General features: G+C 35.4%; 1 protein-coding gene across 2 annotated transcripts in view; it reads left to right on the top strand.

Moving 5' to 3' along the window:
- LOC118189594 (fibrillin-1-like) overlaps positions 1-27,462 on the top strand; it is a 791,047-nt gene that overhangs the window by 328,962 nt on the left and 434,623 nt on the right. For both annotated transcript variants that reach the window (XM_085810675.1, XM_085810674.1), the window contains exon 3: positions 12,049-12,134. In XM_085810675.1, coding sequence (XP_085666801.1) covers positions 12,049-12,134 — 86 coding nt within the window. The remainder of the gene's footprint in view (positions 1-12,048; positions 12,135-27,462) is intronic.

Raw genomic sequence — 27,462 nt, 5'->3', positions numbered from 1 at the left:
TTTTAGCGCATGTATTTGATCAGAAAATTACGAAAACGATTTTACAAAAGCTTTTCAAATATTTATTTCCTCTACCAAAAAACTGTTTTGAAAAGAGAGAGATACAGTTTCCATTTTAGTGTTCCCTTGTCACAAAGGTATCTTTCACTCAGTGCGTACTTGCCTTTGAAACCTCAAAATCTTACTAACAAAGAATATTTCTATTTTTAATCCCTACTTCAATCTTATTTTTTAAACATTTTTCAGTGTCCTGTAATGAAAATAAATATATTAAGGTCATATTCAAAGGGACTGGAAACAACAAAATTGTTCCTTAAACATAGGTGTCCATTATTCGGAGGTGTCCCTTACAGGAGGTAGTACTGTACTTCAAACTTCAGCTTAATGCCTCAAAAAAAGAATTTCCTATTACAAAATTAAATTCTTATCTTTTTTTAAATATTAATTTTTTTCCATATTCTGATTTCAATCTAACACGTGAAACAGATTTAAGGGGTGTTGGAAACCAAAAATCTTTCAAAAAATTGCGAATTCGGATTTTTGCATTTTCAAATTCTCTACACTTTTAACTTTCTAAAAATACCTTTCCTTAATCTCTATGAAAATTAGAATCATAAAAAGTCTAGTTTTAATTTGTCATCGACTGCTTTGATAAATAGGGAATTTTACATAAAAACGCGTTTTTCTCCAAAATTGAGTTTTTTTTTTGTACTCGATATATCTTTCCTCAGGAACTACTGCTCACAGGTATCTAAAATGTTTATGCCTTATTTATTATGTTTCCTAATATGTACTGAAATGAGATCAGTGATAAACTAAGAAAATTTTTTTTAAATTTTTTGTATGAGAGAAGTCCTACATTTTACTGCGCCTAACAAAATATTCTGTAAATTACTTTAAAATTTAAAATATTTCCAAAGCTCATTTCAGTATAAACAGATAGAATTAATTACACAAATTTCAAACGTGTATCTACAGCAGATTTTGAGAAAAGGTACATCGAAATTGCCAATTTGACATTGTTGGTATACGGGTTTTTAAGCTTAAGCAGTTAAGATAGGTTTAGTAGTTTAAAAATTTATACCTAGAAATTCATGATACACAACGTAAAATCTTAAGTTTAAAACGAGCTATGTTTAATTATTCAAGACATGTTTATGAATTTTTTTGCCTAAAGATGGCTACGAATCTTGCTACAAGTATTTCCCGCTAGTTAAGTGGCAGCAATTTGCATTTGGCATAGACACGAAACTGGCAATCAAACAAACTCCTTCTTCAAAAAGTTTGCAAAGAAAGGATTAAAATTTTTCAAGATTTACCCAACCACCTGGAATTGAGGATATGATAAGAGAATGTTGCAGTAGCAGCTCTCTGACGTGTACATATACGATTTTTTTCCAATGGCAACAGGCAGCCACCGTTACCTCCTAAGAGGGGACAGACAGTTTAGATTCATGTTTTCTCCGGGATTTGAACCCGGGCGTTTCGGTATCGCAGTCGGCTCGACTATTCACTCTACCGCCTGGGCTGCCCATATTTTCGAATTAATGAATATATTTTATGAATTTCGCTTCATAAATTATTGGCAATGCAGAATTAGTTCGTAAAAGGAAAGCATTCCCACGTATGCAGAAGGCACGAAATATTTTTGCTCTTTGAAAAAGAGAAATTCCTTGTTTGCTTTTCGGAAATGCAATGTACAAAGTTTTCCCTAAAACCAACTTTAAATTTTGTCATTTTGTCTACTTTATACTACTATATGCATTGCATGCATACATACATATATATATATATATATATATATATATATATATATATATATATATATATGGCCTTCAATTATTTAATGTGGAAATTTCTTTTTCGTTTTGATTTCTAAGATTATTTTCAAAATTTTGCAGTACATTGCGAAAATTTATGTCTAATGTATATTTTCCTCTTCTGTTTCTTCTATTGAACTCTCTTTTATATATGCGCCCGAAAGGCTGTTACTGGGTTATATCAAATCATTATTTTCGATCCTCGCAATATGTGTGATGAATAGTAAAACGTTAAATAAGTACAAATGAGATACTTCAGATAGTTTTATAATTTCATCCTCTATTTATCAGAAATGAACTTCTGTATATTTGTTTCTTTACATTCCACTATGTTCAAACAACGGAATGTAGGCAATTCCTGTTCCACATTTGATTAATCATTTATAATAATGACGTCATTATCTCGTCATCGATTTTCGCTTTGCTCTGTACGCAGCTATATATTTTCCCTTGATATTCATTTCCATGTCATTAGTGGCACAATGCTTCTTTTTTAACTTCTCAATTGTTAGAAAAGGGAAATGTATCTAAAAATGGTTTCCGTTTCAGGGAATAGCAAAAGTCATATTCTGTGAATTTTGATGAGATAGTGGTGTAGCATATTCTTAAATAACAGAAAATGAGGCTATGTGGGTATTTTATATTCTAAATAATGTGCGGTGGGTTATCGTTTACGGTAGATTGATATATGTACAGTTGTTTAGGTTTTCATATTGTCCCTTTTATTATATTGTCCCTTTCATATTATCCCTTTTATTATATTGTCCCTTTCATATTATCCCTTTTATTATATTGTCCCTTTCATATTATCCCTTTTATTAATTATTATTATTGAAATGATTATTGATTTTATTCTAAATCAATAATCATTTCTTGAAGATTTTTTACCTGTGTAAATTTGTAATGTTAAATACAATTATCTATTCAACTACATCAACAATTAGCTATTCAACTGCAAGTCACTTTAGCATAGGTCATGCTTTCTCTTGACAAAAGCTTTACGGACGGAGGTTTCCAGAAAGTAGCATGTTGTTAACAGGCGCTCTACCTTTCCGGAAACCACACTGATACGGGGAGATCATCTTATTCTTTTCCAAATAGTACACTAGATGGCCGTTTACCATTTTCTCAAGCAAAATGTAAAAGCAACTTTTAGGCACAATGGGCTGATAGTTGGAGGGATCCTTCTCTTCCCTAATTTAGTTATAGGAATGACAACAGCTTTCTGTCATGCACTGGGGCAATTCTGTTCTTTCCATATCTTATTAAACAAAATAAGAAGGTCAGTCAGTGACTTACTGGACAGATGTTTCATCATTTCATAAGCAACACGATTAGGTCCAGGGCTAGATCTATGTGTTTCTCAAAGAGTGTTTTTTAGCTCAGGCATAAGTATAGGTAAAAGTAGGGCTTGTCCGCATGGGGTCCTGAGTGTTTCGTAATTATATTAATATCTATGAAAAGTTACATTATGCATGGTGGTACATGAATATTACTTTAAAATGGTGATACAACTGATTTTACATGGTAGTTACAAATTTGGTAGTTACAAATTTGTTGCATGTTGTTAAATCATATTGAATACGGTTGTTCACGTGTTTGTTTGATTCAGTGTTTTGTGGGTTGTAGTTCCACAGTTGTTTCAGTTAATTCCATGATGCTTACTTTTCTTGCAAGGAATGCCTTTTACATATAGCGTATAATTTTATAGAGTTCGTATTTGCATTCATTTTGTCGCAATCTCATAGATTGCCAAAGTCCATATTATAAAAATTCTACCAAATTAATTCTATTTAACATATAACTGTTATGAATATGTATGCTGTAGTGCAGTTACAATAATTTGAACTTTTAATTTATTTTGTGATAGAAACAAATACTTAATTATCACATACAAAGTTCTGTGGACCATTTGCGCTATCGTACGTTTTGCTAGTTATAGTGTAACTAGTTGTAGGAGGAACTGGGAGGGATTGTGTTACATGAGAGCACATAACTCTTGTTCCTTAGCTGCTAAGAACTCGATTATTTTTTGTATTTTTATTCGAAGGTGCTTATTTGCTGTTGCATACCTTAAAAACGGATCCAAGTACTGAGTTGGTTTTTTAAGATGTTTGGTTTGGTTTATTGAGATTACAGCAAAGCACACTGATAATTAGGGCTATCTGCCTAAGAGGAGGGATGCCTTCGTGGAGGACTTTCTAAGGCAACCGGCTAGTATACCCGTTACACATGGAGAAAACCACGAAAACGCCCATGTAGCGGGCACGTTCGCGCAATTCGAACCTCAGACCGAACTACCAGTGTTCAGCGACTTTACCGCTCGGCCGCTGATGGGCTTTTTAAGATGTTGTTCCTCTGTTAATGGAAAATCAAAAATGTAGTGCTCTGAATTTCCCTTATCTCCATATTCACATGTATATATCACTTTCAGATATGTTTCTTTCATAGAAATATGTAGGGAAGGGGTAATTACCAGTAGTATACCAATTTATGTAAGAGTTAACGCAATTGTTCTTCTCTTTGATGCTTGGAATAAATCTAAAGTCTATTCTGCCCTATTGTGCGTTTTGCCACCAGTATTCCCATCTTTTAATCATTATCTCATTTAATGATTTTTTTTTTAATTTGAGATTTAGGAAATGGGATGGTAGTTGGAATAGAGTTTTGAATGCTTTCTGTTTCTTTAGAATATTTGTCGGCTTCCTCGTTCCCTAAGGTTCCTGCATGTGCTTTCAGCCATTCAATAATAATTTGTGTATTGTGGTTTCTTAATGAAGAGTTGATTAATTGTCTGATAATTGGGGATTTGTGTTTCTTGTTTGCAGTTGCGTGTATGCTTGATAAGGAATCTGTTTTGATTTTCACTGCAGGCAAGTTATTACTGATGCTATAGGTAATTGCTTTGGGATGACCAGCGCTTCTGCTTGAAAAACTGTGTTCTTGCTATTTAGATGATAGTTAAGAATTAAAGGCAGTTGGTGCATTTGATGTATCATTATGGCATATACAACTCCTTCTTCATTTTTAGAGCCATCTAAGAATATTTCCGTGTTGAATATTTCTTCGGTGATGCACTTGTGGTTGAATCTAAGACGAATATTTGGTTCTATGGTGGGATGAATTTCGTAAGGGTGTTCTGGTTCTCATAATTCTTGGCTTTGAATTGGGCGTCTTCTATTCTGGAGTCATTCTTTAATTGAAGAATTCTATTTGTGCCTGCGATTTTTTCCGCTGTAAGAAAAAGGGGAGGAACAGGGCGCATACAGGGCTGCATTGGAAGTTGCTTTGTAGCTCCTTGAAAGAGTAAAGCAGAAATGGCCTTTGAATCGCCTGAAGTTTTTTAGTGTTTCTTGTGTTTAGAGGGAAAGTATTTAGAAGTCTAAAATGCGCAATCGTAAAAAACATTTTTTTCAATTACTGTATTGAGTATGATTTTATGCAGATGAGGGCTCAACCGCCAGTTGAACCCCTGCATTATTCTGCAGTTTTTGGCGATAGTTGCAGTTTTTTCTTGAATGTGTTGTAGATGGGGTATCCAATTTAATTTGTGATCGATAATGATTCCAAGAAATTTCGTCTGTTTGACTACTTTGACCCTTTGTCCATTGATAGTGAACTTTGGAGTTTTTGTAATCCATTGTCCTGATTTACTGAAGACTACTGCGTGAGATGTTTCTGTAGACAGTGAAAGTATTTGCTTCTGACAAAGTTTATTGGTGACTTCAAGGCTTTCATTAATTTTTTTATCAAGATTTTTCTTGTTCTTCCGCTGACAACAAATGCCGCGTCGTCGTCAAACGCTATGGTATGGTAGGGCCATACATAGAAAGTGATCTTGTAAAATATTAAGTTCCAAAGATCAGCCCTTCGGCATGATCTCTATGGGCAGCCGCCTTGTTGTGTCCTTTCTACTAATCTTTTATTATGTAGGATTATATTTTTCCTGTTATTGAGGAAGTCTTCAAAGATAATGTAGCTATTTTGCGCGCATTCGATAGCCCTATTGCCTGTTTGACTGCAGGACACCAGAAGCAGTCGAATGCTTTCCTTAAGTTCACACAAAGCAGGGAAGAGTGTAAGTTATTGGCTTTTCTTTGGGGGGGGATTTCCTCTATTGCCACATCTATTGCTTGTATTGTAAATCTATTTGGCGAGAAGCCGTACTGATTGTTGCTAATGCTCTTGTTCTTATGAATATGGTGTTTGAATCTTCCGGCTATGGCCCCGTTCGAAATTCTTTGCCATTGCTGGAAAGAGATTTATAGGGAGGTATGCCTCTGGACTTACAGGGTTTTTAGCACTGAAGAGGATAACTTGACCTACTTTAAAGAAGTCTTAAAAAACTCTTAATTGTAGGCATTTGTTAAATAGGCCCTTTATTATAAAAGGACTGTTTTTTATTTACAAGTTCATACTCTATGTTACATAAGCCATCGGCTCCTGACGCCTTCCTTTTCGGTAGTTTCTTTATAATGGAATTGATCTCCTTTCTGTGAACAGCGGATCATTTTCCGTGTTTCGAAGGCTGGTATCATTCCTTATTTTCTTCTGTTCTGGAGTGTCCTCTTCTGGGTTATCTTTTAAAAGTACTGCGTTTAGTATATCGTTAAGTGTTTTAATTGTTGCGTCCTCATTATTGGGGAAGTTTTTGATTGTTGGGTGAGGGAGTTTTTTTGAGACGGTTTGAACATTTTCTTGGTGCAGATTTTGTAAATGGTACCATGCGGATTACTATTTTGAGTACAGAATTTTCGCCAGCAATTAATTTTACTTTCCATTACAAGTCTCTTATACACATTTACAGTGAAACACATATTGAACGATTTGAACATAATAGTGAATTTCTCTGCTGGTAGCTTGGCAAGTAGAAATGCCTCTGGATAACTTCTGCCACTGGATATGGCAGCAAGATTCTCACCTAAAGTATCCGCAGTTTCTTCTATAGTGCTAATTATTCGCCTATTTTTCTCTACCATAGAAAAGAGGTGGTTATATAAATTGCGCACGCTTTTCTAACTCTTTGTCATACTTGTTTGATGTAAAAGAAGTGAATCCAGAGACATATGAAACCCATGAGTCTACTTGGCTCTTTCGTCTGACTTTTCTTGCGTTTGCTTTTGTTAAAGGCTATAAGATTTGGTCAAATAGGGTACCTTCGAAACATTTTTTCAAGCTTTTTTTTATAGCCGCATGGTGTTATAGCAATTGCCATTCTACCATGCTTTGGAGTATCTTGGAAGGTTTGTTGAAGTTACTGATATGAAAACTGTAGCTGCCTGGACAATGAGATCAGTAACGTTTTCCACTGCTTCATACGTAGGTAGGTACAATCCGTATTATCTCTTCCTTAAGCTCCATTATGACAGAAAAAATATTGTCCGTCAGCTCTGACCAAATTATAACGTCCAAAATATAACTACCTAAATTGGGACAAAGAATGCCTCTGAAGCTTCACCTGTTGGCCTGGTTTCATATATATTTTCTGTACTGCAACAGAGACTGGATGATATACACGATGAATTAGGTGTTTGTTAATAAGGTTTTGACGGAAACCGCTACAGATCCATGAAATTAGAGTGGCCATTATGTTTAGTGTTTATTTTGTCTGTGCTGCTTTTCGGTTTTTCTTCGAAGGAGATGTTTTGGGACAGTCGTTCCACCTCTTCTCTGCATTTCTGACTCTGTTGCAACGGATTCAGTGCTCTCTAGAGAGATTATACTCTAGCTGTAAAGGGCTTGGCTGTTTCAGTCTTCGCTTTCATATGTTGTGTCTTTTGAGTATCCTGATCTATTTTTGGTTGATTATTTGCTTTGTGTTATGTATTACTATTTTGCTGCAGCAAATTGGTCAAAGGTAGGCTCTTTGGTATAGTAAAGAGAATCCGATTCTTGTAAATTTTGTAATATTTGCATAAGATACATTAGGTCAAGGTTTGGTTATTTTTCGTGCTTCTGGGTACGATAACTTTCTGTGGTGTTGTAGGTTTGACTGCCTAAATGGAAAGATACTAATAGTATCAAATACGAATTAATTCCGCGTAAATAGTTAAACTAAAATTTAGTGGTTAGTACATTGCATGATCTTTACTAATAAGAATAAAATGACTTACCCAATAAGGTAGCTAATAAGGTATGAGTCAGTAGCTCTCTTTAAAATATACATTTATTAAAACACAAAAAAAACTTTTCTTGATTAGCCTAGATTATATACGTTACAAAAAAACAACATTCATGAATGCTTTTCAGCATGTCCTACTTGTTGGTCCTACGGGACTCTCATAGCGTTCATTTCTTACTGTATACTGCAATTCCTAATCCTAAAGCATCGATGACGCACTACTTATCAGCATCTTGCAAGAAGCTTGATTAATAGGCGGTGCAATTATTCGCGAGAGAGGAGAGAAGATTTCTTGTATATATGCTTGAATTGGCGCACATGGTCGTCACTTTGAAAAATCCAGTTATCAGGATTATACACGTTGAATCACAGCAGAGGAACAATTTTACCTCGCAGCATAACCAGTAAAGTTTGCCAGAGTTCTTATTGCTCATTTATGAAGCTTTCTTCGTACAAGAACATGTTTTATCCTCCATCTTATGCAAAGGAATCTCAGCTCGATTACATGATGTTTTACAGAGAACGATGGCGAGAGCTGTGTGTGGCCCGAAGGCCCACACATTCGTTAACACACACAACTTCAGGCAGAACAGAGAGAGACAAACCAGTCCTTCCAGTTTTTATCCAATGCGACGCATGTGGCAGCGCGCGATAACGATTAAAGTATCGATGATGATATACTGTTCACCGTGAGAATTCTGTGTTCTCACACTTTCTATTAACTTTTTTGCTATGAATTTCTTTTTCTAATTTTCAACTTGATCATGTTCAAGAAAAAACTGTGTGTTCTTATTTGCAATTTTTGGACAGTCAACTTCCACTATCATGGCCAACAACAAAGCATTAGACACATGTAAAGTTTCTACGACATGAGGTCTTTGTATAGCACTGTTGGCACTGATAACATCTCATCAAAATTTGTATGTAAGATCTTACGTATCAATTTAAGTACCCAACCTTAATACATTTTTGGCAATGGAGTATTTATGGTCAGGAATGTATGTCTTGTGTTTCTCAACTGATCTTCCATTCGCATCTTGATCCACCTTGTAACACATAACTTTTAGTTAGAAAGTTTGCAAATCAATTCTTCTTTCAGAAACGGAAAGCAAATCATACTCAAAAATAACACCACGGGAGAGGTTCAGGCTTTTATTTGCTGAGGTTTCAACACTAATGTGTCTGAATTCAGACATTCTAGGAAGAGATGCCGGCTGAATAGCTAATGTTGCTTCTAATAACAGATCGCCATATGGAAGTCTTTTAACAGTTTTCAAGTCAGCATCACATGATTTTAGATGTTTCCGAATTAGAAATGACGTCAGTTTACGAAAATCATCTGAATTGCTTATAACAATTATAAATCCTAACGCACATTCTGATGCTATGCTCTATTTTTCACCTCCTCTTCTGTTCCTATTTTCTTTGTACTAACATTTGTATAACTAAGATTTTGAGAACGAACCATGTTTGAAAAGGAATACAAAATAGTGTTCGGCGGCACCCCTCACCACAGAATACAACAAGGGGACGCAGATTCCTGTGCCAGGGCTAACAAATCTATACCCACTGTCAGCTTTTCCGAAAGCTTATCCCCAAGATACTGACTTTAAGGACTAGTGACCAGCTAATTGATGCTAGCGGGGCAACTGAGTGCCTCCCGTTTCAGTCTGAAGGAGAGGCCAAATCAGTATATTGAAACAGTATTTCGCCCTTCAGCTAGCTACCTGGATCCTCCTTTCCAGGTCACAACACATGGCAGATGCATAGGCGGATTTCTGTCCGTAAGTTATTAGAAACAAATATAACAGAATTTCGCTTTGAGCCCCAATCTCCAAAAAGAAAAACCAGAAAGAGAGAAAAAAATGTAAAAAGAACAGATAAAGGAGAGTTAAAAAGGAAAGGAGGAAAGATCACTAGACCTCCATGATCCTGACCCCGTCTCACCAAGATGATGATCCCCTGAAGGGACTAGGGTACCTTGTGATTGCCACACCCGTACGCACAAAAAGTGTGCGTCTGAGGGGAAAAAAGTCTAAGGAACTCCTTGTTAGACATTATAAAAAAGTTTCGCATTAGAAATGTCTTATACCGATTACTTTAATGTGCAGATATTTGTAAAAGTTAGTTAGGTACCCATAGTACAGTAAATATCTATGTTATTAAATAAGAAATAAAAATGAAAAATGTTAAGTATAGCATATATTGTATTTTAATTCCTTGATCTGTAATTTGGAAATTAAGAATCTTTTCTTTATAAATTGCCAAAGGGTGAAATGTAATGAACCATCCTTAATTTACGCATAAACATTCAAATTTAATTTAAAGACAGCCTTCTAGTCAAATGGATGGCATCGTGTTTTCGAAAATTTATATGATTTGTTCACGTTGATATACAGAATAATCGTAAAAGTTGGCAACATGCTTTACTTCTATAAATATCTGTTTTAAATGGATATAAATTTTATATCAAAAGTACAGCATGGAGTTTATACGAAAGTACAAAATTGAGCTTAGCAGAGCAAGATTATGTAAATTAGGACAAAAAAACTTTTGATGTTAGAATCGTGTAGAATAATGTTTTTCAAATTTTTAAGTCATATCATTCCTTATGTACGCAACCGAGATATTTATTTTCATTGCGATGTGATATGTGTTTGATATTCCTGGAGATATAAAACCCTAAGTAAATTCCAGGTGTCTTGCCAAACTGTTGCTCAAATGAGTGTGGCTCCATTCAACGCGGCATAGACTCTTTAATATATCTTTTTAAATTATAACTTAATACCTTACTAACTGAACAACTTAAAAGCATAAAATGTAGTTTCAAGGTAATCAATCATACATACATTTTATATGCTGCTGCAGTGAACATTTCTGTTATCGTTTGCACTATTATTACGATGAATGAAAGATGTTTTAAGTGCTTATATAATGCATACCTATACAGAATAATAATTTGTTTAACATTTTGTTTAATTGCTGTTCATTCCAAAAGCCGCTTGGTAAAATGTTCATATTTTTTAACAAGTGCAAGAAATTTATACTATTTATTGGTTCTGATTAACGGCGATATCAAGAACGAATTCACTGGTATATTTCCTTCTCAGTACCTAATAATGTAACTCAGTAATGCTTTAGACCAGGTATATTAAAACACTGCGAAACAAAAGTTGTTTGTTTCTGCGTTTAATGGTTCTGCATTTCGTAAATCAAAGCACGTTACCGAATTTATAATCCATGAAACTGCTAATTATTAATACACCGTGACTATTTTATTTACTAGAATTTTCTACCCTATGGAAGATACAGAAACCTATTTATATTTAACATTCTTAATCCCACAGCTTAAATTATTTTAATTTTCATAAAACTGTCCGTTTTTACACCTTGAAAAACTTTACAGTTTGCCTCAAAAATAAAGTAAACAATACCTAAGCTATGTTTTAGGACCTCTTTTTTTTTCATACGTTACTTGCTTGTTAAAATATTTTTAATGATTTATGTGATCATCAATTTGAAAATTTTGATATCATGTATACTTTTTATAAATTTAATATATGTAGCCTTTCCCTAATTTTCATTATTTTAATTTTCCTTCAGAAATCCACGCTGCATTTTGTTTTCTTGGTGTGTTTCAAACAGTTTCATTAAAGTAGACTTTCTCACGTTATACAAGGCGTTTAAGGATGTTTAAACATGAAACCTAACAAAGACTGATTTCATGCGGCTTTTGATCTGAATCTTTCCTTTTGAATTCATCGCGTTTTCAACTTTTGAGAATACGTAGGCCGAACTATTATTTGACTAAGTTGAATTGAGCTTTGTTTTCAAAGCTAAATATAAAATTCGTTCAAAAATGAAAAATAGTCATTTACAAAAACTAATTTTCTAAGACATTGTTTATTGTTTAAAATTTAAATCTTACATTATTGCATTAAAACCTTTGTGTTAGGACGTATTTTGGGAATTTTATTCCTACGTGCCATTTTTAAAAATTTTAAAACTTTTCTTTAATATATGTTTATTATAAAATTTGTTTCTCAATGAAAAGTATACACTTGTGTAACCAATCTTTTACCAAAACTGTTTCTTCCTATTTTATAGCCCTAATGTATGTGGGAGAGGACCGAGAAGTCACTGTTGCCCGGGTTGGACAAATAGACCAGGAATCAGTTCACTTTGCATTGTTCGTAAGTATACGATGAGTAATTTCTCGCAGTGAATCGTAATTTTGAATTATTTTATCATTTAAATACTTGTTGTTAGGTCTCACTATTTAAAATTTCAGTTTAGTTTAACGTGTAGTTTTACAATAAGAATTTTCAAAAATAGCTTAATAAAGTAATTTGCCTTCTGCACTATTAAATAATGAAGAATCTGTATGTATATATGCATGTATGTTCGAATGTTCCTCGCATTATGGAAAAACGACGGGACCTAAAGACACCAAATTTTGAACACACGTAATTCTCCACTCGTATATGCGCGTTTTGAAGCCTGAATTTTGGAATTTCGAATTTTGTTTCTAATTTTGTTTTTCCGAATTCTATTTATTTTGTATTTTATGAGAATTTAATGAACCTCATCAAGTTAAAAGTTTTGTGCTGCCACTCTTCAAAGTGTAGTATATTTAAGTTTCAAACTTAATACGAAAAATCAGCGATATATAAAATATGTGTTATCACTCCACAAAAAGCAATATATTTCTCTTTCGACGTTAATCATTCAGAATTTTGGAGACACAACGGCACCTACAGCCAGCAGATTTTAAACACACACAGTCTTCCACCCGAACACATGCATCAGCCCGAATTTAAAATTTGAAGTTTTTTATTTGGTATTGAACGAATTTATGGAATTTTTCATTTCAAACTCACCATTGTAAAAGCTGTTCACAAAGCTTAAAATATTTATATTACAAATTTAGTGAAAAAAAAACCTCAACGATATACAGATTAGGCAGCATTAAAATATCTTAAGCGCAGCTATCTTCGGGTTCAGATTTATTTAAGATTCTTGAAATGAATATAAATGGCTTTAGTTTTTAGATTTAAAGACAATGAGTGAAATATATGAAATAATCGTAAGTGTATCGGGGTTTACTTATAATCATTCTGAAGAGCCTAATATTAATTAGCACAAACAATATCAAAATGATAATCAAATTCATAGAGTACTTTCCCCATTCTTCCACTTCCCATTCCACAGACTTCTAGTCTCTGCATTAACAATGGGGCTTTGCAAATCATGTAGGAAATTGCCTCCTTGCTCTGAGATCCAGTGAACTGTAGAACGTCAAATATGAGACCGAAAATCTTTGGATTTATAGAGGCTTATCACGTATGCAACATTATAATGATATTCTAAGACTCAAGGAATTTTTTTTATTTCATGTGTATCAGATGAATAAACCAATTATAGATATAGAATCATACTTGTCCAGAATGGCATCCAATCCTTTTAAATAACCATGCACCGTCTTTTTGCAGTTAAATACTTTTGTCAGTGCTCGTGGTCTGCTCCAAACATTATCGAATCTTTCTTCTGGGAAACTTTTCATATCAAAGCATGGAAATTAGATCAGTATCATCTCACGGAAATTATTATAGTGCCTTCACTCAATGTCAGAAATAAATGAGGTTTCGTGGTAACTTTATGATATATTTGACTAAGACCGAATGCTTTTTAGGTGGGTCTTCATCATAAGATAAGGTTTTGATTTAGTTTATTTGATTACGGCAAAGCACTAGAAGCTATCTGCTTAAGAGGAGAGATGCCTTCGTGGAGGACGTTTCAAGAGAAACTAGATCGTATACATGTTACTCATGGAAAAACCACAAAAATGCCCATGTTGCCAGCCCCATTCGCTGGGTTTCTAACCCCGGACCCACCTACCAGTATTCAGCAACATTACCGTTTGGCCGCTGGTGGGATGTTCATCATAAAATACCAAATATTATATTTCTTTCACGACCATCAAGCCAAATGTCATCCGTTCATAAAGATATTCATATATCCGAGAAGGAAAACGTTTTAAGTATGTAAGGATCTTAAGTTTTACTAACGTTTATTTTATTTTAAATCTTTACTATCAATTCTTATTTTCTACTTCCGGCCAGAATTATAAGCGTTAATGTATTTATGCAAAGTTTGTCTGGCGAACGCCAAGTACTTAAGTTGTGGCTTTTTGCCAAGCGAGAGAGAGGAAGCAGTTAGTCGAAGCAGGCCGCTTACCTTAGAAGTTTTACTCAGTTGCTGGTTGCCTTCCAGGCCAGAGGTTTAATCCTCTTGATAATTTTTAAACGTATTGTAGTGTTCACAGTTCTCTGTACTACATACGGCTTCTTGTTAATATAAGGTCAATCTTCCACGTTTATTATTTTAAAGTTAAATTAGAGTTTAGTTTTATTTTTATATTTTTACGTTTAGACCACAAATAGTGGGTCTTTGTACTCCGAAGTACGGAAGTTATTGTAAATAGAGAAAAATAAAGGGTTTTGTATACCCTTCTTGTGTATCCTGTCTACTTCCCACAGTTATTGAACATAGATTTAGTAAGCTCTCTGTTCCGAGTCAGGTCCTTGCATGTTCCCGAAGAAAGTAAGACGGAACATTGAACATGATAGTGGCGCCCAACGAAGAAGAATAACCATGGCCGAGTTTCAAGAAGAACATGTGCTGCCTGCAGAAGCGGCTCAGAATCCAGAAATGCCAGCTGCCGCCCTGGAAGGATTTGGTTACATCGTCCAGACCATGCGCGCTTCGATGAAACCAGAAGCAACATTTAATGGAAACTCATCGGTAACCAGGTTTTGGAAAAATTGGATGACCACTTCATGCTCTACCCCGTGCACGAATTTCAAAAAGTTACCTTAGCTACCAGCGCTTTGTGGGGCCAAGCACTTAACTGGTTCAAGTGTATAGGCAGAAGTCTCTTGGGTCAAGAAGGAAGTCCCACCTATACTTCCGAAAATTTCAAGACTGCCCTAGTAAAAGCCTTCCCTGTTGTAAGGGATCGTGCGAAATTAGAAACGGAACTTTTTAGTATATATCAGCAAAGAATCGAAAATCTCTCAAGCTTTATTTTAAGAAAAATTCACGTCTTCAAACTCTTGTATGGAAACCGTCCGGATCCTGAGATAATTCAAGTGATTTTGCCGAGGTTACTGCCCCAAGTGCAAGACTTTATTGAATTAAGAAATCCGACTACACTGGAAAAGTTATTTGAGCTAGCAATCCAGTTTGAAAGTAGAAGAACGGCGGACATTGAAAGAAGACGCCAATATCAACAGCGAAACCAATTTGGTGCGCCAAGACTACAGCAAACTCAAGCACACGGCTACGGAAGCAAAGCGAATCAGTGGGCAAGGAAACCCGAGCATTCAAAAACAGCCGGCGAACGTCGACAGTTCAATAGCAATCCAGGAAAAAAGTCTCAAGACCAGTGGAAAAAGAAGGAAAGCACGGAAATGAAAAATAATTTTAAACTAAAACGGATTTCCGCTGACGGGAGGGTGCGGAAATCCGAAGGCCAAGAAAACCCCTCTTCCTTCAAGTTTAATACAGTAATGGTGAAAAATTTGACTCTTCCGAAGATTGAAGTGTTGGTGAATAATATCCCAGCCACCGCACTCCTGGATACAGGCGCGCAGTGTTCCTGTGTGGGAGAAGATTTTTTTAGGAAGTATTTTCGGAAATACCGCATATATAATTCGGATAATACGACAGTGTTAGCGGCGCAAAAAGAAAAATGTAAGTGTATAGGTAAATTACCGCTGTATGTCCGTATCAAGAACGAACAAGTAAAGGTGAAGTTTTTCATAGTAAAGAATCTGCAAGCACATATTATTTTAGGAATAGATTTTCTTTCAGAGGCACAAGCAACGCTGGATTTTAATGAAGCGTCCCTTAAGCTGACAATGAAACCAGTTCGTGGAGAAAAGGCTGAACCGCCGATGTTAAATCTTGACCACCTGCCTAATGAAGAACAGCGAAGAATCCGACAAGTGGTAAGTGAATTTGCTTCGTTATTTAGTGATATTTCAGGATTTACTCAGGTTACTAACCATAGTATTGACACCGGAGATTCAATGCCAGTTCGCCACAAAGCATACCGGTATGATAAGAATAAGGAAAAAATTATAGAATGGCATATCACCGATATGCTACGTAAAAAGATCATAACGCCCATCTCAAGTAGTTATGCTAGCCCGGTGGTTTTATGTAAGAAAAATAATGACTATCCTTTGACACATCCAAAAAGGTGGAGATTCGCAATTGACTACCGTAAATTAAACTCCATAACTAAATATCCGGTATATCCGTTACCTATTATTGAAGAAATTCTAAGGAACATAACATCCACCAAATATATGACGACTTTAGACTTAACGACTGGTTATTTTCAAATAGGGGTTAGGCCTGAGGACGTGCCTAAGACTGCTTTTATAACCAAGTCTGGCACTTATGCATTTTTGCGTATACCGTTTGGCCTTTCAGGGGCGCCGGCAACATTTCAGCGAGGTATGGACATTGTGTTAAGACCTGTTCTTGGAAAGTCCACATTTATCTATTTAGACGATATCATTATTACTAGTGATAATCTCGACCAACATGTACAGGATTTAAGACAGGTGTTTTCTTTATTAAATGAGGCCGGTCTAAAAGTTAATGTCGAAAAGTGCAAATTTGCAGCCCCTGAATTAAAATATTTAGGTTAAAAAATATCTCAGAAAGGAATAGAGACAGACGAATCAAAAATAATTGCTGTACAAAAGTATCCGACTCCAAACACGGCGAAGAAGCTCTCTTCTTTTCTAGGACTTTGTTCATATTATAGGTCCTTTATAAAAAATTTTGCAGCTATTGCTGAACCATTGTTAAAATTAAAAAGGAAAAAGGCAAGATTCTCGTGGACGGCCGAAGCCAATAGTGCTTTCGAAAAATTAAAACAAGCATTAACGCAAGCCCCTGTGTTGAAATTTCCTGAAAAGGATGAGAATTTAGAAATTTCAGCGCATGCTTCGGATTATGCGGTAGGAGCGGTACTTTCGCAAAATCAGCAGCCCGTGGCATTTTTTAGCCGAACTTTAAATCAAACACAAAGAAACTATTCCGCGACCGAGAGAGAGGCACTTGCAGTTCTGTTAGCAGTGCAAAAGTTCCGAGTATATTTTGGAAAGGCGCCAATAACAGTGTACTCTGATCATGCGGCGGTAACTAGATTGTACTCAGGGAAAAACTTATCCCCAAGGTTAATAAGATGGGCACTCAAGCTACAAGAATATAATCTGGTAATCAAGCATACCCCCGGAAAGGAAAATATCATAGCAGATGCCCTATTCAGAATTAAAATAGATGAAGAAGGTAATACCGTAAAGGTGGCAATGCTCACAGCATGTACAATAAATTCCCGAGAAACTGTAATAATCGAACTGGGTCAGGATCCTGAGTTTGGAAGCATTTATGAGTATTTAAAGGATCCTGAAAATTTTAGCCACCAAGATATTGTGGCGATAAGAAATAGGGCGGCCCATTACGAACTAATAGATGGTCTATTATTCTACACAAAAACTACGAATTCCAACAACGAATTTTGACCTGTTATCCCAGCTAGTCTTAGATTAAATATCCTGCAGGAGCTCCATGACAGCCCTTTAGCTTCTCATGCTGGTATTCGAAAAACTATCCAACGCGTACGCGAGGCAGTCTACTTTCCTGAACTGCAAAAGTTAACAAGGGCGTATGTCCAGTCCTGCCCAACATGTCAAGCCGTTAATTATATTAATTTCCGCCCGGCCGGGTTTCTAAATAGTATTAAATCCGAATTTCCAAATGAAATAATTGGCATCGATTTATTGGGCCCTTTCCCAAAAAGTCAGTTAAATAAAAGTTGCTATCTCCTTGTTATGGTTGATTATTTTAGTAAATGGACCGAAATTGTTCCCTTAAAACGAGCCTCCGCGAAATTAGTTACTGATTTTTTTTTAAATAAATATATTTTAAAATACGGGGCGCCCCTAAAAGTTATATCGGATAATGGTCCTCAATTTGTAAGTAATATATTTGAAGACATGTGCCATAAACTGGGCATACGTCATTTAAAAATGGTCCCGTATCGGCCGCAATCAAATATAGCGGAACGGGTCAATAGAAATATAGTGAAAATTATCCGTAGTTATGTTAAAAATTTTCATAAAAGCTGGGATAACTATGTCAATGAATTTGCTTTCGCCCTTAGGACCGCAAAACATGATACAACGGGCAAAACTCCTGCTGAGTTATTTCTAGGCAGAAAGATTATAACACCGTTAGATAAATTATTTTATGTGCAACAAAGAGTCCCAGAATTTAAAATGGGTGATATAGAAAAACTAATAAAAGAAGCAAAAAAGAATACGGAAGTAGCACAAAGAAAACAGAAGCTATATTATGATTTGAAACGACGGGGGGTAACTTATAAAGTAGGGGATGAAGTTTTAAAAATTAAGCATTCACTTTCTTCAGCACCAGAAGATAAAACTGCCAAATTTTTTCCACGATTGGAAGGACCATATGTTATAGAAAAAATAACTCACGCTGTTGTAGTGTTAAAAGCCAGAAATGGTGAAACCTGTTCCGCAAACATTGATCAAATCAAGCCCTACTTCGATCGTAATAAAATGCAAATCTTTTCAGATCTTTTGCAGGATCCGGCACGGCAGACACCGCAGGTACAAGCTCCAGAGGTGGAAAAACGACAAGTACAAGGGCAAGCCAATGAGAGACAGAAGCAAGTGAAAAGAAAATTGCCCCGCGGAAAAATTGAAGGTAACAAGAAAAAGAAGCCGTTCCACCGTCCAGAAAAGAGAGTTCACGAACACCCCCAGAATGAAGAAGGGAGAAGGACGACGTATGCAAAGAGAGCCAGGAGAAATGACGGCAACTATAACCCGGCTCTAAAACGGAAGATCTACTCATCCGACAGGACTCTCCGCAGCAAATGTCGCCGAACTGCGGAAGGGCCACCAGCGGCGGAGGAGGAAAAGTTACAAGGAAAATTTGAACTGCCAGCAACGAGGTCCAAGCAAGAACGCGAAAGAAGTGTCCCGGTTCCGCCAAGACCAGCTGCCATCAAACGGCCAAGACCACAGGCAGAGGCGAAAAAGAAGGTATTCAAGGGTGACCGAACTGGAGGAAAAAGAAAGCTTCTAGAGGAAGGCACTGAAGGGCGAGCCCGCACACGAAGGAGGATAAATCAAACAACAATCTACGCTACTTTCCAGAACTGGGCTCAGAAAAGAATGTCCGAATATCACAAAGATAAGTAAAATTTTATGTTACTTTGCAAACTTAAGTTAATCTTTCATTCTAACTGCAAGTGTCAGATTTCAAGAAGTTTTACCTCATGCGAGGTCTACCTTTATCGCCAAAAGGGCGAGAAATGAGTTGTTACCGATTTTGGTATTATGTTTTTCAATTACTCGCATGTAAAACTAAAGTTGATGTATAATAGCGATGTGTAAACACTTAAAGATTGTAAAAGTTATTGTATAGATTTTATTTAAAACTTTCTGGCAAGAAAGAAGTTTTAGTCTGAAAGACTTTTTGAAATGTAGTATTTCAATGTAGAAAAATTGGCACTTGCTTTGAAAAGAATAGAAGTTAACAATGTACTACTAATGTATGTTGTCAAATGCGTAAAATTAACGGCATGTTAATATGTTCTTATATACAATGTGAACTGTTATTTCAAATGTTAAGAAATACCGTGATATGGTAAAAGTGAAAGTAATGTTAAAACTTTTTTTTATTCGTGTGACTGTAAAAAGACTAAATCATGGTGAATATGTGTTAAAGGTTGAATGAATGTAGTTAGGCTCTCTGAGGCTACACTTCAGAGTTAGCCACTTTCAGAATAATACCTCAGGGTTTAGAGTTGAAGTTAGGGTGTGTTACGAGGTCTTGGTATGTTGAATTTTTAACACGTTAGTGCTTTGATTGTAGGAGGAAGTGTTGAACACATAGACATAAACACATTCGTGTTTGGTGTTCTTTTACAACACATGTCAGAAAGCACGGGGAGAGATAATTAAAATAGTCATGAATGAAATAAGAATGTTAAGAGAAATATAATTATACATGTTACTTGCCATTTCATTGTGTAACATTTCATTAAACTAGTTTTCCTTCCAGATCTCTGGAAGGAACCAGATTTGAATAAAAGCTCCTGTTTAGATGCAGTACAGATGAAAAAATTGCGTGTCCTGGGAGCTGCTATTGTAAAAACAAATTTCTTTCTTTTAAATTTCTAGTTTCTAGCAAAACATGTTTGTAAAAGATTGGCCTCGCGTTAGATTCTAGAGCTAAAAGTTTTCAACAAGGTCGTTTTAGACCTCAGTTTCAAACTAATTAACTCTGGCGGGAAGTATGTAAGGATCTTAAGTTTTACTAACGTTTATTTTATTTTAAATCTTTACTATCACTTCTTATTTTCTACTTCCGGCCAGAATTATAAGTGTTAATGTATTTATGCAAAGTTTGTCTGGCGAACGCCAAGTACTTAAGTTGTGGCTTTTTGCCAAGCGAGAGAGAGGAAGCAGTTAGTCGAAGCAGGCCGCTTACCTTAGAAGTTTTACTCAGTTGCTGGTTGCCTTCTAGGCCAGAGGTTTAATCCTCTTGATAATTTTTAAACGTATTGTAGTGTTCACAGTTCTCTGTACTACATACGGCTTCCTGTTAATATAAGGTCAATCTTCCACGTTTATTATTTTAAAGTTAAATTAGAGTTTAGTTTTATTTTTATATTTTTACGTTTAGACCACAAATAGTGGGTCTTTGTACTCCGAAGTACGGAAGTTATTGTAAATAGAGAAAAATAAAGGGTTTTGTATACCCTTCTTGTGTATCCTGTCTACTTCCCACAGTTATTGAACATAGCTTTAGTAAGCTCTCTGTTCCGAGTCAGGTCCTTGCATGTTCCCGAAGAAAGTAAGACGGAACATTGAACCTGATAAGTATACCATTCTAATTAATGAAGGCATTTTGCGACTAGAAAGGCATTGTATGAATAGAAAGACACATGAACTCATTCCATAAGACGCTAGATAAACAAGAAGATCTGCGGCAATAACTGATACGTTTAAAATTAGCAATTTTTATGAAGGGACTAGAATGCTGAAACCAGAAATGGATCCTCCATGGCAATAATAGTACTTTGGCATGATATTCGTTTGTCAATCATAAACATACGATTAACACTGGCAAAGCCTTCTGTACTCCAATTGAGAATTTTATCACTTCAGCGAAGGCAGTGATAAATTTGAAACATTTGCGGCAGTGATTTTGCTGCGAAATTTGTTTCGAAACATACCAGAAAAGAGTTGCCAAAGCAAGTTCTCAAACTTGTTTAACACTGCATGAGTTATAGAAAACGTATATGACTCCTGAAGGATAACAGTTTGAAACAGGTGATGGTTTATATGTTTTTCTATCATCAAACTTCTACCGAAAATATTTGCAAATGTATTGCATTCTATGTATGCCATTCTATGTAGATAAGTAATTATATGCAAAAATTAATTTTGTATGAAAGTTAATCACTTTTGTCCGGGTATTAATGAAGGTTTGATTGAATAGCTGTTGGATCCTAAATACCTTACTATAAAAATATTTTACAAAACTGTGTAGCAATGTAATTATGCACAATATCCCTTTCATTCACATATAGAGACAAAAACTGCCAAATAAATAGCAAATGTATTATGAATACAAAGAAACTGTTAGAATTTTATAATACAATCCTTTTTTTATTGTGATTCATAGGTTCTTAGGAACCAGTCAACGCACAGTTACACTATGTTAAATAAAAGTGAAAACGTTTGAAAAGATATTATGTAATATTCTCACTAGTGTAATTCTCAGTTACTGTAGAAAGTGAAGAATTTTAAGAACTAGTTAGCGAATAATCGCTTAAGTTCGTGTAACAAGAAACAACAAGATGGAAGGGTAACTAACCCTTTATTATTCAAATAAGATTTAACAAAACTCCGTCTTGGAGTGTACAATCAAAGCCGAAACTTGGGCTTGAACTTAAGAGACTAAGAAATAAATTGATTATTATATTTCTATAAATAATTTCTAATAAATTATCTCTCACTCTGCAAGTAGACTTCGCGGTTTCTCCTCCTCTATAAGTATTAGGAATGTTTCCAAAACTACGTTCTGGCCGGAAGTAGTAAGTTGAAGTTAAGAATTTGACAGGAAAGGAACTTAAAATTTAACTGTTAATAAAATTAACATAATCCTTACAATTAAGTAAAATGAAACTGCAAGCAAACCTAAAATTGTTGATTAAATGTAATAGTCAGAATACATGAAATATATGGTACATTTATGTATAAATACATGAAACGAACATTTTTCTCTGGAACGGGATATTACGCTAACTATATACTTCTCTACAAACTATATGTATTTTCTTTGCTACATATCCTTAAAAACTAACTGCGTAAAATGTTTAAAAAATCATCTGAAAGCTGAAACGTTTCTCTTATGTTTTCAATACATTTAAGATTACTTGCTTTCTAATATCCGGAAAATGTTATTTTGACCCACGGGATGCATTAAAAATACTTCTACCAATATTAGAAAACTCTGATGAACGTGAGGGAAAGAAAACTTCAATTTCATATCCAGAGGCAAACTAATACTCAGATTGTCACACGAGAGAAGAATAAAAAAGAAAATAAAACAGAAAATCTGAACTGGATGTATTTTTTATCCCCGTTTGTGTGCGTAAAAAGCTAATGGTGCCTCCAACAATACGCCATCAACTCTCAGTTTCAAATTGGAGGGAGAAAAAACTTTTTTGCTGCGTCTTGCAAAAAGAAAAAGTACATGCTTTACCTTTAGAACAACGAAAGAGTCCCTCAAAGTAGCTTTTTATGCTCTTCTTTGACGTTTAAAAGCAAAATGAAATGTTCTAACATCGTCTTATCTTTACTTGGTCGGGGAAGCCTTAGGGATCAAAAACTGTCATTATATGTTTTTCTTTCCGAGCAAAAAAGATGCGAGGCAAAGATCTGATGTGAAGCGTGCATTTGACAGTTTCACTACGTACACTGTTCTTAAACTTATTTCACTTGTCAAACTCGTTCAAAAGTGATTTTTTTACATATGTTTATTTACACAGCGCTCAGAGCTGTTATCTCTATGCTTTCGGGAAAAAGAAATAAGGTGAATGGTTGAAAAGCTTTTCGTTTCTTTTAAACCTTTTTTTTACGGCTAATAAAGTGATAAATTTCTCTTAATCGGGTTTCTCTGCACCTCATATTTCATTTTATTTGTTGAGCAATTCTTAGGCTATTTGATTAAGCTGGTAATTAAGCTTGAATTTTATTAATGTCTTTAGATAATGTTTGTTTGTTGGCGAATGCATTTATCGACGGCAGGTTTTGTCGTTAATGATCAATCAGATTTTAATGACCTGTTCTTTAACAATGAAATTTGAGGTGTACCTTATACAGAATAACAGATTTTGTCTTGTTTCAAACATATTCTCTTGAAACAAATTCTGTTAATTTTATGTATGTGACAAAGCTAGAAACTTTGGACAAATTTATTATTCCAGTTGCGCATAGATTCGAGCTCAAGTCTTCACGACCATCTAATCTCTAAAACAGTTGCTTGCCCTTGTGCTTTTCTAATTATAAATAAATTTCCGGATGTAGTTAACATTTATAGATGCTTTTCTTTCATTATTTTCTTAACTTGAACAGATATATGGGTCTAATTTTTGATCTCTTCTTTTGTTAAGCAGGTTTTGGAGAATGATTTTCCCTGTTTTTTCTTACACTATTTGCATGCACCATCGAGTCTTAAGGTACTTGCTTCTTTCTCAAGTATTACGAGCAATATACGGTAACCATACTGTTACGACCGAGTGATTCTGCATGATTTATTATAAGTGAATCTATGTAGTACGGTTAGAGTCATCATTGGATCTTAAGTGGACACTTAACATTATTGTTTTAAAGGAAGGTTCTCAGCTTTGACTCATTACATTTTTGAATAATCTTTCCGATCTTACAGCCAGTACATATCATCAGATCCTTCAGAAGCTAATAACTCTAATACATATTGTGAATTAAATTGAAGCTGGGGTAGCGTGATGTCAACTTTTAGAGTGTACGAATCAGAGTTGGCCTTTTGATTTGGAATGTGAAAGAACGTTTGGTTGTTTTGTCTGTCCTTGTATGTGTTTCATGAGCTTCAATAAAGTGTTTTCATCGTTTTTGTCTTCCTGAGCTTTGCAAAATACCCTGCATTGTGTAAATGCGAACCCACGAGTTAAATTTCGGCTTATCGTTCACAATATAAAAACGTGGTACCGTCGGCGGGACGGGTGTTTTTGAACTTAGAACTTTGAAGTTAGAATTATTACATGGAGATGGATTTAAATGCTTTAAAAGCACAATAGAAGGATCTGAGACTACTATGTATGCTGAGTCTGAAGAAAATTTAAAATGACGTGGTTAAGGAAGTTATATATTCAAATAAACTTTCCATTTTAAAGCTGCAACTTATGGATAAGTTCCAACGGCCTGAAGGTTGTCAGTCATTATTTTCTTAAAATTTACTGAAGACTGAGGAGCGAATTATGCACGGACGATTTTGAAGAAGCTGAAATCTACAGAGACAGACATTTAGAAGTATGTACTAAACTGGAAAAGAGGCTACAAGAAGCTTCTTCAGCTAGAAATGGAAAAAAAGTAAATAAATTACCGAAACTGATAAGATGCAATATCTAATTCAGTCTGTAGAGCCAAAATCGAAAGCTGAGCTTCTAATTCAAAATTTTTCGGCAGCAGCAAAGTCCAGATTAGCGTTCGTGATTTATTAAGCATACTCATGTAGAATGCCGTCATTGGATGAACCGAGGCCGATCTCGCAACTTTATGTGACGGAACTAGAAGCTAAAGGGAAAGCTATTCACAGCTTTAATAATAACACAAAGTCTGAGCTTTAATAATAACACAAAGTCTAATTCCGTTAGTAGAAAGCTATATTCCGGAAATGCCGCTTATAACGAGAAAGAAGGAGAAATTATGAAACAATTGATTCCAAGAGTTCTTGTTCTGTAAAACAACTGATGACATTAGACAACTGAGACAACAACTTGAAACGAAGTAAAAGAGATTTTCTGTGATAAAAGTGAGATTAATCGTTGATGAGGGCTGATATTTTGAGAAAACTACTGGCTGAAAACTCAGTTGAGCTAGATTCAGGTCTCATAGCTATGAAAACTAAAATTGGGCGGGCGGTAATTGGAAAACAGCATTCATGCGCAAGTGATAGCATTTTAACTACTTTCTCAGTGTATGTTAGGTATATTCCTTGAAGTGAATTATAGGAACTTCAAATTTAAGGAATAGCTGATTCGTCTCAAACTGTTAAAGAGAAAAATAGTTTAACTGATTTTGAATACAAAATGAAAATTCTTCCAGATGAAAGTTACGAACTGGAATGACCTGGAAATGCGATTCTAGGCATTTTTTGATACTAAAGATCTAACCTTGAAGGGGCATGAAGCACTATTAATAAGTTAAATAGTAGTAAACTTTTATATAATTATGAAAAGGTATTCTAGAAATAGGAAAAATGAATGTTACTGAACGCGATGCATTCCAACAGGGAGATTTTCAAATGTAATGAAGTGCAAGAAATATTTGGGTTTTAACGAAAGTTACCCGCCAACGCAAATATTGTTTGCGCAAACAGTTCGCGTTGGCATGCTTAATCATATTTTTTCAAACAAATATTGCCATCTGAAAGAAAGAGACTTCCTTTAAAACACAGTGTTGTGAAATTTGTAAAACAATATCGCTGTCATTAAGTACAAGGTGTATAAAATGGAACCATCACGCTACCAGATTAGAACCATCATCTACTTCCAGGTCTGTTACACAAAATTAGCTACAGCGACGCCACCAAATCATGTGTACTGCTTTAGGTACTAACGTTTTATCATATGATCATGTGAAGGTTTGGTACCAAAAGTTCAAAAACAAGGACTATGACATTCAAGAAGCACAGCGCTCTAGCCGGCCTACTGTGTTGATGAGGCTCGCCTCCGAGAACATGTGGAGAAAGATCAGCATGCAGCAACTACTAGAGAGCTTGCTAAGGAGTTAGACGTTAGTGCCATGTCCATTAGTCGCTATATGCATCGCATAAACTTGACGTTCAAGTTCAGTCGCTGAGTGTCGCATGAGCTGACTGAAGCAGATCAGGATACACGTGTTTGGACCTGGTCTAATCTGCTCGAATATCAGCGCAAGGACAAAATTCTTGACCTGATCGTCACTTGTGATGAAAGGTGGATTTACTTCAACAATACAGGACGAAAAGGGGGTTGGTATACGTCCGGCGAACTCGTCAGCAACGTTGCAAACCGCAGTTTGACTAACAAAAGATCATCATGCTTTGTATGTGGTAGGATTGCTGTGGTATTATCCACAAGGGGTACCTGGAAGGAGGTAAAATACTCGAAAGTAAGGTGTGCAGCAAGGTGCTAGTCCGTGTTGACGTTGCTTTCAAGGAGAAACGTCGAAATGAGTTCCGGGGCAAAAAAGTAATGTTCTATCATAATAAAAAAGCACATGTGTCTGCACTCACCATTTGGACTCAGTACGGACTCGGAATAGGATCTTTTGTCTTACCCACCATATTTCCCGACATCTGCCCTTCGGACTTCTACCTTTTTTCACACCTGCAGCTACATCTCGCTGTTGCAATCTCCTATTCTGCACAGGACGTCCGAAATGAGGTTGATCTGTTTTTAGACTCGCGGGCGCCAAGTTTCTGGGCCGAAGGCTTTGAAAAACAGCCAAACCGTTGACAAAAATATTACAGATTTGGATAATGATTACCACCCGCACTAAAGGTACTGCTTTCATGTTTTTTTTTTTTTCTAACTTTATTAAGAACGTTATTTAGCGGAAAACTTTCGTTACAGCCAGATATTTTCAAAGATATTGCACGTACGTTAATAATATTAAAAATTAAATAAATAATGTTAAAAATTAAATAAATAATTATTTTAACACAATCAATATTCAGCGTAGACTAAATGAGTTGACAAAAATACAACAAATCCCTTCGAAAAATATATAAAATATAAAACATAAAATAATTCTAGCTCGCAGCGCATAATTGGATATTGGATTAGAACTTAGTCATTTGTTTTGTATTTATTTATTATGATGACAATTGATGCATGAAGAGAACCGTATACTCACCAGTTTCCACGTACGCTTCAAACATTCTGTGTGTGTCTCATTAATCACTCGATACCCGCTCTATTGTATATAGTCGAGTTCGGTTTTCCCACGAAGAAACATTTCCAGATTAAGAAAAAAGAAGAAAATGATTTTTCAATAGAGATTATTCATAGAGACGGCCTAGGTGGAATAGAAATGCATTTTATAGGATTTTAGATGAATATATATATATTTAGAATAACATGTGGCGTTGTAT

This window comes from Stegodyphus dumicola, chromosome 2, assembly GCF_044657685.1.
Source record: "Stegodyphus dumicola isolate Sdum_Otavi_A_Nest chromosome 2, ASM4465768v1".
NCBI lineage: Eukaryota > Metazoa > Arthropoda > Arachnida > Araneae > Eresidae > Stegodyphus > Stegodyphus dumicola.
This window is presented reverse-complemented; position numbering and strand designations above follow the sequence as displayed.